This window comes from Dromiciops gliroides, chromosome 1 (genome assembly GCF_019393635.1).
Source record: "Dromiciops gliroides isolate mDroGli1 chromosome 1, mDroGli1.pri, whole genome shotgun sequence".
NCBI classification, from domain to species: domain Eukaryota; kingdom Metazoa; phylum Chordata; class Mammalia; order Microbiotheria; family Microbiotheriidae; genus Dromiciops; species Dromiciops gliroides.
Genome location: NC_057861.1, coordinates 43,152,876 through 43,165,642, shown reverse-complemented (window position 1 = coordinate 43,165,642; position 12,767 = coordinate 43,152,876). Strand labels below are relative to the sequence as shown.

The following is a 12,767-nucleotide window of genomic DNA, read 5'->3' as shown; positions in this document are numbered from 1 at the left end:
AAGGCTGGAATATAAAGTGCACTAGTGATAATAATGATGAACATTTTTATAATCACTTTACATCTGTTATGGACGGGAATGACATGAAATAAGAATGGGAAGCTAAGTCGGACCTGGACCACGTAAGGCATCAAATAGCCACCTAACGACTGAGGAACGACCATAAGATTGAGCGATTAACTGGACTAAGATAATGTGTGTCAAACATTTTGTATTTATAGCAGCTCTTTTTATAGTGACAAAGAGCTGGTAACTAAGGCAATACATATCAACTGGAAAACGGCTGAACAAATGATGGTATATTATTACATAATGTAACATTAATGTATCATAAGACATGACAAAACCTTCCAGGTGAAAAAAAAGAGGGAAGATTTGCATGAACTCTTGAAGAGTAAAGGGAGTTAGCCCCAGAGGAATGACTTATAATAACAAAAAATAAATTTAAAAACAAACTCCCATGGATGAAAAGACCAGCCTTGACTGCAGAGATCAATGGAGAAGCACCATTCCCACCTCCTGACGAAAGGCATGATTGATTCAAGCTGCAGAATGAGACATCTATTTTTGGACATGGCTAAACTGGGGGTTTGTTTTGCCTATGTATATTTATTAAAAGGTCTTGGCTTTTGGTTTGGTTTGGTTTTTTCCAATTTTCAGGGAGTAGGAGGGAGAGGAAGATTGGTGATAGGGTTACTCTGTTTCCCACCCCACCCCACCCCCCAAAAAAGAACAGAAGGAATCGGAGACGAGCGGATTGGCTTAATATGTCAAATTTAACATATGCTTAAAAAGTAAGCTCTGTCGTGGAAATCCACAGTTCCCTGTGCAATCTTCTGTTCTATATTTCATGCTATTAAAATTTAAAACTGCACTATGGCTTTTGGGATACCCTATATATTGAAATGCTCCCTTTGTTTGGTGTTTGAGGTCAGAATAACATGAAATTATTTTTTTAAAAAAGAAAAATAAGCCCAGGTCTCTTTCCTAAGTCCCCTGTTTTTAATACATTTTTATAGAGCAAAGTGCCTTCCTTAGCTCTGTGAGGCAAGGTAATATAAGTACTACCCCTGTTTTACAGATGAGGAAACTGAGGCACGAAGACATTATCACTTCCCCCTGGTCACACAAGCCACTAAGTATCAGAGCAAGAATTTGAAGCTGTCAGAAGTTCCTGAGGGATTTGCCGATTTGATGAAGACCCAAAAGAATGAATGCCTGCAGTTTGGTACAAAGATCCCCCCCAGCTGCTGCTTTGGGAACTCCCAAGGAGCAATTCTGCCTTCACTGACCTTGTTTTCCTTTTCAAGGCTTTTACAGGGTCACCACTTTAGTACAAAGTACCTGTGGATCGTTATTCTGTGTAGGTGAGGTCAGCAGGCAGAGGGCAGTTAGGTGGCATGCCAGGAGTCAGAAAGACCTGAGTTCAAATTTGGCCTCAGACCCTTACTAGCTGTGTGACCCTGGACAAGTCACTTAACCTCTGTCTGCCTCAGCTCCATCATCTGTAATATGTTTTTTGTTTGTTTTGTTTGTTTTTGCAGGGCAATGGGGGTTAAGTCACTTGCCCAGGGTCACACAACTAGTAAGTGTCAAGTGTCTGAGGCCGGATTTGAACTCAGGTATTCCTGAATCCAGGGCCGGTGCTTTATCCACTGCACCACCTAGCTGCCCCATCATCTGTAATATGAATTGGAGAAGGAAATGGCAAACCACTCCAGTATCTTTGCCAAGAAAACCCCAAATGGGTTCATGAAGAGTTGGGCATGACTGAAATGACCAAACAAGGAGTGAGAGCAAGCAGGGACTTTAAAGATCAATTAAAACACTACCACCCCGCCCCAATACCTATTTTATAGATGAGAAAACTAAGGCCCAGGGAGATTAATAGACTTGCTCTAAGATCACGTGAGTATAACACAGTAGAGCCCAGATTTCAACTCCAAACCAAGTGCAAATCAAATGCTCTTTCCCATACACACCCCTTGCTGTCTCCCTTCCAGAGATCTCCTACACTGAGCGAGACATGAAGTCAGGTGAAAATTCTTACTTGGGCACTAGGGTCACTTATCCTTCTTCTTCCTTTGTCCAGGAAACCAAGTACTTTTCAAAGTCTGCTGACACCAAAGAGCAAAGCCTTATACTCACTCCAGGCCTGTGAGAAATTTTTTCCATAGGAATAAGGATTACTCCACCTTCTGCTATCTAAGGTAGACACTCATTCTTTTTCCCAGTGAAGTAATGGTGAGCCAGTGGGGGACTAGCAGAATTATTTCATAAAACCCTAAAGGATTTATGCTGATGCCAGGACCACATTTCATCCCTAAACTCCCAGCAGGTGAAATCCTCAGCATAAGCAAACCACATTTCAGGCTTGTTCTCTCAGACTAGATACTGGCCCCAGGTTTGTTCTCATTGGCAGTACAAGCCAGGTGATCTCCTACTTGCCTTCAAAATAACTACTCCTTTTGCCAGAATGTGACCAACAGCAAAGGAGAGACAGTCGGGCAGGAAAACCTCCCTGCTTGTTTTATAGATCGGTGTGGACAATATGGGTCTGGCAGAGACAGTGCCGTCGTTCTGAGTAAGCATTTTCATAGAGGCCTAGAGTGAAAACTTTTGCGGGGGACCAGATCAAAATGAAATTCTTCCCTGCCTCCTCACACAGGGTTGCAAGCTCAGGGTCTGCAGAGGTGAGCAAGGCCACACGGGGACCAGACTGAGGGGGTAAATTCAGTGGATCTAAGGAGGAAAGCACAAAGGACATTTTACACTACCCAAAGGAACACACATTTACGTAGCGCCGACTGCGCGCCAGGCACTGTGCTAAGTGCTTCGTGATCATCAGCTCATTGGATCTTTACAACCACCCTGGAAGCTGGGTGCTTTATTATCTCCATTTTATAGATGAGGAAACTGAGGAAACAGAAGGAAGTGACTCACCCAAGGTCACACAGCTAGGAAATGTCTGAGATTCAGGCTGCCACCTAGCTGACTAAGAAAATGCCCCTTCCCACAGCACGTGGGCAGTTTCTGGTAAGTTTCATGCACTAGAGAAAAATCTCAAAGTTCCCAGCCTTGCCAAAGGTACACTGACACCCTGTACCAGATCTGCCCCACACTCCCCACAGAGATACGCCAAGTCATTCTGTAAAAAATATTTTATCCCAAACCAGGGGGCTGAGGAAGTGACAGGAGACTGCAGCGAAGACTACGTCAGTCCAGGGCAAAGTATTCTATGGAGAGGTCCCCCCTGCGGCCAAGCAGCCCCTGGGGCTGTATGAACTCCAAGGGAACAGGGCCAGATACCTCCTTCTTGAAGTCTTTCTCAAAAATCTGGAGAGGAAAGAGATCATGGAGGTGTGATGATGCTCAGGGGAACGGCCAGGCCCCCCTACACTGAGTATGCTGGAAATCAATGACCAGTCTGTGGCTGGTCAGCAGACGCTGCACTACTGACAGCCTCCCCACCATCAGGCCACCCAGCCTCGCCTTCCCAGAAGCTTCCCTCCATGACCACACACAGCACTACATTCTCCCAAGGGAGCCACTTGGCCAGCTGTGGGTAGGAACACAAGTACCCTCCCTCCGCCAACACACACTCACTCACTCACTCACACAGACACACACACACCCTCCACACACCTCATAAGGCGAGAGCTCCAACAGCTGGGCAATGCTGACTTCGTGAGGGGACAAGGCCTGGTTGATGGCCATTGCTGCTCTGGCTACCTCGGGGTGATAATGTCTCTGAAGAGTCTTCAAAAGATCAGATTAGAGCCCATTAGCACCTCCCCTTTAAGCAGACATGGTTGGCTCACCTGTCTCCCCATGCCCCTCTGCCTTCTGCCAAGCCATCCTTAGTGTGAGGGGAGAGAGCAGGCTTTGCCCTGTGGGCAGCCCCTGGCATAAGCAGGGGGCTCTGGTTCTCTACCCCCCCACTCCCCCCAGTCTCTAGCCTGCTGTTCCTTCTGGTGGGGACAAAGGGACCACCTTCTGATGGAGAGGTTTGTACCCACTCACCTTCAGCTCCCACAGGCAACTCTCCAGGGCATGACTTTTGGCTGGATCTTCTTCTTCCATGTCATAGGGGTCAGAGGTCAGACCTGAGGACAGAAAACCAGGGATCACAGAAACTTTACATCCCAAGGGACTGGGGATACGAAGCCCAGAAAGAACCGTGTCTTGCTGGGGCCAGAGAAGCCAGGACTGAAAGCTCCTGTCTCGCAGCTCAGGGCTCCTTTCATGGAAGCACTGGCTATTCCCTGTGAACGAGGAAGTAGGCTGGGGGTGCTTGGAAAGAGAGGGAGAATGGCCTGGACCCCCACCCAAGAATCCAAAGGAGCCGCACTCTCCTCCATGGAAGGCCCGGGCCCTTCACGCTTCTTCCCTCTGGCCTTTTACCAAAACATCCATTTTTCACTTGGAAGACAGCCTCAACTGAAGTCTGAAGTTTGGTGGGAAGGGTTTCCTTCTCACTAAGCCCGGCCTTGCCCTTCCTGCCCCCAGGAAACATGACAGGCTTTCCTCCCTTGCCTCTGATCCCCCCCAAACCATAGTACAAGAATCTCCTGGTCCTGGAGATACGGCGGCTATGTTGGCTATCCTGGGAGGGGAGAGGCCTACTAGGCTTAAGCCCGAAATGCCTAACTCGCTGTCCTTGGTCGAGACCACAGCCCAGAGCCTCCAAAGGCATGGAAGGCCCAAGGCCCCCTTCCCTCCTCACCGCTGGCCTCGGCGCTGGGGCGGTGGATCAGCGCCTTGCAGGCAGGGTGTCTCCGGAGCAAGTTGCAGATGAAGGGGATGACCATGAGCAGGGCCTCAGGAGGGGCAGTCAGTGAGAGGCGGCAGAGGCGCTTGGCAAAGGCAGCCACCAAGTAAGCAGGTAAGTGCCTGTCCAGAAAAACACAGTCAGGACCAGTCAGGAAAAGCTGCCTGTGTCCTCTGCCCCAGCCCCAGGCTCTTACCACCTCAGGAGGCCCATTCCAATGAGAACAGGCACCCCACGCACTAGAAAAACCTGATACACCCTAGACCCTGTGAGGCAGAAACCAAAGGCGATTTGTTTAGCAAAGGAATTCACGAGGCTCATTTCAGCTGGTTTAGCATAGACTTTGATTTATAAAATTTTCAATTTACGAGCATTGGTAACTATCTCCTAGCTAAAATAAGACAGACCTGGACCTGCCCTTCCTCTTTCTTCCTGTGGCTTGTTTTCATGTCTGGCATTAATGGCTTTTCTCTGTGTCCACCCACAACCTCTATGTGTGACCCTGTCAATAAAACTATCAGGATGAGGTCTGGCTGGGGCTGGCTGGCCATCAGGAGCCCTAGGCCAAGTCCCGCGTGCCCCTACGGATCCATTTGCTTGGACAAACCAAACTCTCTACACCTCGACCTTATCTCTTGTAAAATGAGATCAGCCTCCCTCTCCTATGGAGTCACAAGGTTAAGCCCCGCACAGGGCTGCGGGTTTGGCTTTGTTCCATGGCCAGAGATGGACCCCTAACCCCAGCCAGCAAACCTAGACATGTGCGATGGCCTGCAGGGCCAGGTTCGAGACTAACACAACTCTATCTCCTCATCACAAGAGCTGGCTTCAGGGACGTGGAATCTTCTTTCCCACAGCCACATTAAGCTCATAGTGAAGGCTCTGTGATGACAACACCAGGTCCCTACCCCTCTCTGCCTCTACCTCTTGTCCTCAAGGCTGAGTTAGCGCTAGCCCCTTCACTCCCGTCTGGGTTCCCACCAAAGAATGGTGGTAGAGCTGGGGCCAGGAAACAGGGTTTGAGAGGATGGCAGCGACAGACTCTCACGCACCACACCCCTTGCAAACTCACCAGGCTGGCAGGGCTGGGGCCAGCCCCAAAAGGCATTTCTCGTGCTCTTATGCTCCTGGGACATATACTCACGAGGAAGACAAGAAGAGGTCTGCCAGGTGGAAGAAGCGGGCTCGGTACTTCACATGGAAAACAGATGGCTCCAACAGGCTGTAGAGCTTCCGGTAGAACTCAGGGTATTCACTGGGGTGGAAAGAAACAGAGAAGGGACTCATGGGACTGGACTGGGCGAGCCTGGCTTCCAGCCCCTTACCACAGGATCTGGTCCCCTTCTGGAGTTCACTACACACTCTCTCTGAGCTTCAAAACACCCCCTACATGGGCCAAAAGGAAAGTCATCTCCATCAGGAAAGAAGAGGAAACCGAGGCCTGGAGAGGTTGCCCTAAGTTAGACAATGATCCCATGGGAGAACAAACATCCACACAGATCCCCCACCCTCCCAGACCCTGGGCTCCTAATCATTCAACTCTGCTTCCAGCGCCAACATCTCAAGACAAGGGCTGGCAGCGACAGACATCCTGAGGACGGAGACAAGAAAAGGCCCAGCCACGGATGAGGACACAGTACCCGGGACCAGAGAGAAAAGGTGGAAGGCCACGCTGAGAATGAGGCAGACAGAGCAAAGCAGAGCCTGCCCCGCCCCCCCCCCCCCCAGCCTGTGTCATCCCTCCCAGTTCTGGTGCCCTCGCCCAGCCCACTCACAGATTATGCTGATGGATCAGGATGAAGAGTCCATTCAAGGCCAGCAGACTTATGGCACCACCTGCAAGAGATGGACACAGGGCATCAACCCATCAACCTCTGACCCAGACACAGCCATCCCCAAACCCAAGCCCTGTCTCCCCCAGAGTCCAGACAGCCCACCCCAGACACAAACAATAAAACAAACTGATACTTCTTTTTTTTTTTTGGGGGGGGGGTGAGGCAATTGGGGTTAAGTGACTGAGGCTGGATTTGAACTCAGGTCCTCCTGAATCCAGGGCCCGTGCTCTGTACCACCTAGCTGCCCCTCATGCTGATCCTTCTAAGCACCTTCTATCCATCATCTCTGCTCCTCACAACAGCCCATCAGAGCATGCACTTACATTATCAACACCATCTCACACACCACAACCTTGAAGGCTCAGAGAAGGGAGGTGATTTGCCTGTGGTCTCACTGCCTTCAGAGGCAGGATTGGAGCCCAGGTCCTCCTGACTCCAAATCCGGCACTCGTGACACTAGGCCTCTTTGCCTCTCAAACACACTCTCCAACCAAGAAAGGCACCCACGCTCATCCCAGACCCGGGGACGTGGCCACCCCCACCCCCCGCCCCAGGCCCCCCCAAGCCTCGTACCAATGTCGTAGGCATTCGTGAGGAAGTCGATCATGAGACTTGGCTGGCTCATGTGGGGCAGGATGGAGTCATGCATGATCACAAGCACTTTCTTGTAGAGGCTGATGGGCAGCTGCAGTGGGGACAACACCAATGTCAGGGCTGCACGATGGCTCCCCAACCCCGCCAGGCTCCGGCCCTCACACATGAGCCTGCCCAGCCACAGGCCTCGGCAGCTCCTAGAGGCACCAGAGCTCACCCGATGGACCGATTCAGCCAGAAGACAGGGAGCAGACAGCCATTCTCCTCAAACCCCACCCCAGACCAAGACCACTCCCCCCACACACTTTGGCAAGGACCCCACCCTACCCCCGGCCCATGGCTTCAGTTCTACCTTGTGCTTGAGAAAACTGAACCACATCTTCTCAAAGACGTGCTTGTGCTCCTGAAACACAGTGCAGGGCAGCAGCTTCAGCTCCTGTCCAGGACTGCCATGCCCCAAACAGCCCAGAAGGAGTGTCATGGTCAGGGTGCCCCATCTCTCCCCTCCCAAACTCTTACCTTCAGCAGAGTGACCTTCCACTTCTCCAGCATCTCTGTGAGGGAAAGGGATGGGAGGGCTTAGAGTCAGGAGCTCCCAAAGTGTCCTAAACAAGCAGCAGTCACCGAGGCCTCTCTGGTGCCACTGGGGGAGAACCCAACTCTGGAGCCCCTCAAGCCCCCGTTTCTCCTTCCATAGGGTTAGGACTCACAGGCCCACACAGAGCTCACAGAAAATGGCAGTGCCATCAAACACTGATCAACGAGAGTCCTTCCCAGGAAACCAAACTCCTCTCGTACTTGTTTCTCCTCTGCCTCTTCCCAAACCAAGGACAAACCCTCTTCCCAGAAAGCCTCACCTTTGTGTTTCACATAGAAATTGGAGATGTCACTCTGCTGGCGGGGGAGGCTCACAGCTGAGATTAGGGTGAAGGTGTTGTTCCAGAACGTGGCGGGAACCCCCTGGGGGAAAAAAAAAGTCACCAGCCTGAAGAGTTAGGGCAAGTACCAGACCTCTCCATTTTCCTTGGCCTCCCATCAGTGTTCCTATTCCGTGATCATCACCCATGCTCCTGGCTTCCATCTCCCCCTCCCCCTGTCCCAGTCCTTGCTTGTGGCCTCCTAACTGCTTATGCTTGTTCTTGTCCTTGTTCCTCTTGTCCTTCTTCTCCTTTTTTTTTTTGGTGGGGGCGGTGAGGGTTAAGTGAGTTGCCCAGGGTCATACAGCTAGTAAGTGTCAAGTGTCTGAGGTTGGATTTGAACACAGGTTCTCCTGAATCCAGGGCCGGTGCTTTATCCACTACCACCTAGCTGCCCCCCCCCCCTTTTTAAAGTTCTTCTGTAAGGATGTAATTCACAACAGCTGGATTTCAATCACCCTGCCTCTGCCTCTCAGCCATGACCCCTAACAGACCCAGGGCTCAAAAGGAGCCAGATTATAATCCTAAAGAAAAGCAGACTGAACTAAATAAAGATCTGAATGCAGGCAGAAAGCATGGCCACCAACCTTACACAATGCTCACAACATTCAGAGCACCCCACCAACCATGTGTCACCTGTTGGTGTGTGTCTGTGACCCTGGCCACCATATCCACCACAGCCTGCATCATGTGGTAACGAACATCATCATGTTCCAGGTACTCCTGGAATCGGGAGATCAGCAAAGATGAATCCGCCTCTGTTGGAATCAGGCCTTGCACCACAGACTGGAAGTCAAGGAGGAGACAGAATCAGTGACCAACACCCTCTGAAAGGCCCTAAGACCAATAGGAAATCATCCCTGCTCTCCTCTGTGCTGTCCTGCTGTGAGATTTGCTTTGAGAGGTTGGGAAAAGGCTGGTCCTTTCTCTGTTTACACTTGGGGAAGAGGCAGAGACAGCCCCTTCTTTGGCTCTTTTATGGGGTGAAATGAGATAGTGAAGCCATTTCAATCTCTCTATCTCCTTGGCAAAGATAAAAGGAATAAAAGCACTGCCTGTTTTGTCTGCAGTGTGTGTGTAGATTTGATGATGGAAGAAAGAAAGGGATCTGAACTCATTCAATCAATAAAATAAATTTCCATTATTTACTCAGGGGTATCTGAGAGTAACTTTTAATAGCAGCTCAGCTCCCTTTTCCCGCTCCCACCCCAGGCCCCATTAGCTGGTATATGCTTAGAGGATGCAAACTAAATGAGGCTGAGCCAAACCACAAGGAGAAAGTGCCTACACACAGCACTCAATAAACACTCGTTAAATGAAGACTACACCAAATGCATAATGTCCTAGAAAACCAAGCAAGTGATTTCTGAACAATCTGTCCTTCTCCTTGCTTCCACAGCATAACTAATAAAAAAACTCAGCCTCATCATTTCCCCAGCCCTCCTTGTAACAAAACCCCCCCACCCACCCCATCCAGCAGACCCCCAAGCACCATACCAAGAGGAGGCCTCGAGGGAACAGATAGTTGCCTTCCCATTTGGATTTCTCCAGCGGGTGTGCCCCCTCGAGCTGCACAAACTTCATGAGTGTGCAAAGGGCCAGTTCCTAAGTAGGGAGGGGAGAGAAGAGAGACATAAGTAGGCCCATGGAGCCCACAACAAGAGGCCCAGGACCCAGGCCACCATTCCTGAAAGTCCCATCTCTCAGCCCAGACCACAGGGAAGCTTGCTCTCAAGCTCTCGGTAACAAGGACCCCTGCTTGGGGGGAAAGGAAGGGTGTGAAGTCAGGCAGCATGTCCAGAGGTTCCCGCCTCCACTTCTTACTTGGTCCTGGGTGCAGCTGGAGGGCCTGTGGTCGGCCTTCTGGGTAGACTTAGAGGAAATGCCACTGGAATTCGCCGTGTAAAATGACCCAACACATTGTCTGTGCTGGGTTTTGCAGTTATGATGTTTGCATCAAAAAGCAGAAACTGCCCTAAATCTCATTTAAGGGCATTTGAGACTCCAAGAACTAACAGTTCTGCTTTCAGAAAAACAGAATAAACCCCTTTCTTTAGAAAGCTTCTAATGTTTGTGATGCCTAACACCTGCACTGCATCTATCAGCTGACTGTCAATGGCCCGGCCTGTTTCTTCTCAAGTGGACAGCTCATGTGGGGTGATCTGCAAATGGTCACATCAAATCCCATGTTTTCACAAGTGGCCCTTACAAAGTCAGTCTCGAGCAATCATACACCAAGTCTCTAAGAGCTACAGAGAGAGCAGTGGGGGGTCCAGTGGGAAGTGATACGGGCCCCATCTTGTAGCCCGTCTACTCCTCCCCCCAGCCCACACACCCATCTTGCCCTCCAAGCACTAGCTGTCTTGGTAGAGAATGGAAGGTGAGAACATGAAGCCAGAGGGTAACTGTTACTTGATGGTGGAACCAAGGAATCTGCCTCTAACGCCCAAACTCACCTTGACCTTGAAAGAACGGTGGCCCAAGAGTTCTGAAAGGCGGCTACAGCAGCTGTTGTAGCGGTGTCTCATCCAAACCTTGTACTTCCGAAGGGCACCTGCAGACCCTGGGGAGAAGTATCGTTTCGGCCTTAGAACCTCCATTCCAACTGAGATGTACCTCAACCCACACAGCAGCTCATGCCCATGAGGCAAAGAGTGTAAGCAATCACTCCTGCCAGACCAGGGCAAAACCTCAAGAGGTTATGGAAGGTTTCCCAGCGGTCTCCCTTGTAGTCACTTGGAGATGACATTCATGCTTGTCCTAGGCCCAAAGGCTACCATCCTAGGTCCAAGATTGTGCATTTTCTGGGTCTTCTGAAGGACAAAAAGTGGCCACCCTCCCCCCTCCAAAAATATCACAATATAGATTCTGAAGGTGGTTAGGGAATTTTCGGTTACTAAGCTGTATGCAATTTTTCTTTAAAAAAAAAAAGGTGTTAGACTTCAAAGCCAGAAGATTTGGGTTAGAGTTCTGACCAGGCCACTTATGACCCCTGTGATCTCAGCCAAGTCACTAACCTTTGTAACATTCAGTCTCATCCCCTGCAAAATGGGGACAATCTATCACAGAGCTGCTACAAGGAAAGCCCTTTGTAACCCTTAAACTATCGCAGAAACATAGGGTCTGATCCCCATCCCCTGGGAATGCCCATAAGCTCTACACCATGAGCAGCATGCCAGTCCTGCCCTTACTGGAAGCACTCCAACAAGGGGGAGCCTTCTTCTCAGGGAGCCCACCTAGAGACAACTCTAGGTGTTCTTGGGACTGTCCTCATGTCAAGCCTAAATCTGTCTCTGCTTCTGCCACTGCTCTGGTTCTAACACCTGGGGCACAAAAATAATGACTGGCATCCAATCACATGGCACGTTACAGCTGGCAAAGGGATCTCTCTATCCCCTCAGCTGAGCCTCACAACCTCCCTGTAAGCCAGGCACTAGTCAGTATTATCCCCACTCTACAACTGATGAAACTGAGGCCTGGAGAAGGGAAGGGTCTCCCCAGGGTTACATGGTTCATGTCAAGAGACAAGATGAGAGGGGGCCCCAACCATCATGGTTGCCCCGGCCCCCTCTGGACCAGCTCCAGCTTTTCAACAGGAGACCCCAGGTAGGAGACACGACTACTGCTCTCTAGAGCCAGGCCGGTGCTTTAGTGGACAAAGGGACAAACCACCCTCACCTGCCATTGTGGCCTCCTCTTCGGGCAGGTGGCCCACGAAGAGCTCCCCTCGTTCCAGCAGGGCCCCAAAGAGTCGGCTGCAGGTGTGGATGGCGCTGAGAATATCATCTTCCTGATCAGACTGAGGACGGGGACACCAGGGGGAGAGGGATCAGGAGCAAGTCCTCAACTGCTTTATACTCTTCCCAACAGCTTAAAAGGTATTGACATTATCTAAACATGGGGCAGCTGAGTGTCGCAGTAGATAGAGCACTAAACTTGTAATCTGGAAGAGTCCTCAGCCTCAGACCCTTGTGTGACCCTGGGCAAGTCACTGCACCCTGTCTGCTTCAGTTTCCTTATCTGTCAAATGAGCTGGAGATGGAAATGGCGAACCGCTCCACTGCCGTTGCCAAGAAGACCCCAAATGGGGCCACTGAGAGTCGGACACGCCTGAAAAACGACTGATCCACAAAAAGCCAGCCCTAGCTTAAAAGTGAGGTGATGTATGGAAGATACGACCAGCTCAGAACTCACTCCCTGACTTAAGGCTTCAGAAGCTGAACCAGTGTTCAGCACTAAGACTTTGGGGACGCCGGGTATTTCCGGAATTTCATCCTGGGGAGCTCTCCACTGCACTTGGCCTGATTCCCCCCTCCCCAAAGGGAGTCACACACACCACACCCCCCCGGGCGCCCCGCCCCCCTCCGCGGTATCCCACCCTCCTTAGGGCTCTTCTTGTGTCTCGGACTGTCCGACACACACACACACACACACACACACACACACACACACACACACACACACACACACACTCCTTCCTTCTTCCCTCCCGCGCCCCCTCTCCCCGGCCCCCGGCACCTGCAGCACTCCCAGGATATCGAACACGGAGTTGGCGTTGCTCCGGCTCTTCAGGGCGGCCTCCAGCCAACGGCCCAGACACTCGGCCCCGGACTCCGGCTCCATGTGGGCTCCCGGACGACGTCTCGAGGA

The 12,767-nt window shown here is 51.0% G+C and overlaps 1 protein-coding gene across 1 annotated transcript; it reads right to left on the bottom strand.

The window, feature by feature from the left end:
- Window positions 1–1,681: 1,681 nt before the first annotated feature.
- Window positions 1,682–12,767, bottom strand: NOC4L (nucleolar complex associated 4 homolog). The gene is made up of 15 exons (XM_043978706.1): window positions 12,636–12,767; window positions 11,796–11,916; window positions 10,574–10,680; window positions 9,615–9,722; window positions 8,754–8,903; window positions 8,058–8,160; window positions 7,720–7,754; window positions 7,553–7,603; window positions 7,180–7,291; window positions 6,547–6,607; window positions 5,916–6,026; window positions 4,727–4,893; window positions 4,024–4,106; window positions 3,646–3,759; window positions 1,682–3,336 (listed from the first exon to the last, which is right to left on the bottom strand). The coding sequence occupies exons 1-15, from the start codon at window positions 12,738–12,740 to the stop codon at window positions 3,217–3,219; spliced, it is 1,548 nt and encodes a 515-aa protein (XP_043834641.1). The 5' UTR covers window positions 12,741–12,767; the 3' UTR covers window positions 1,682–3,216.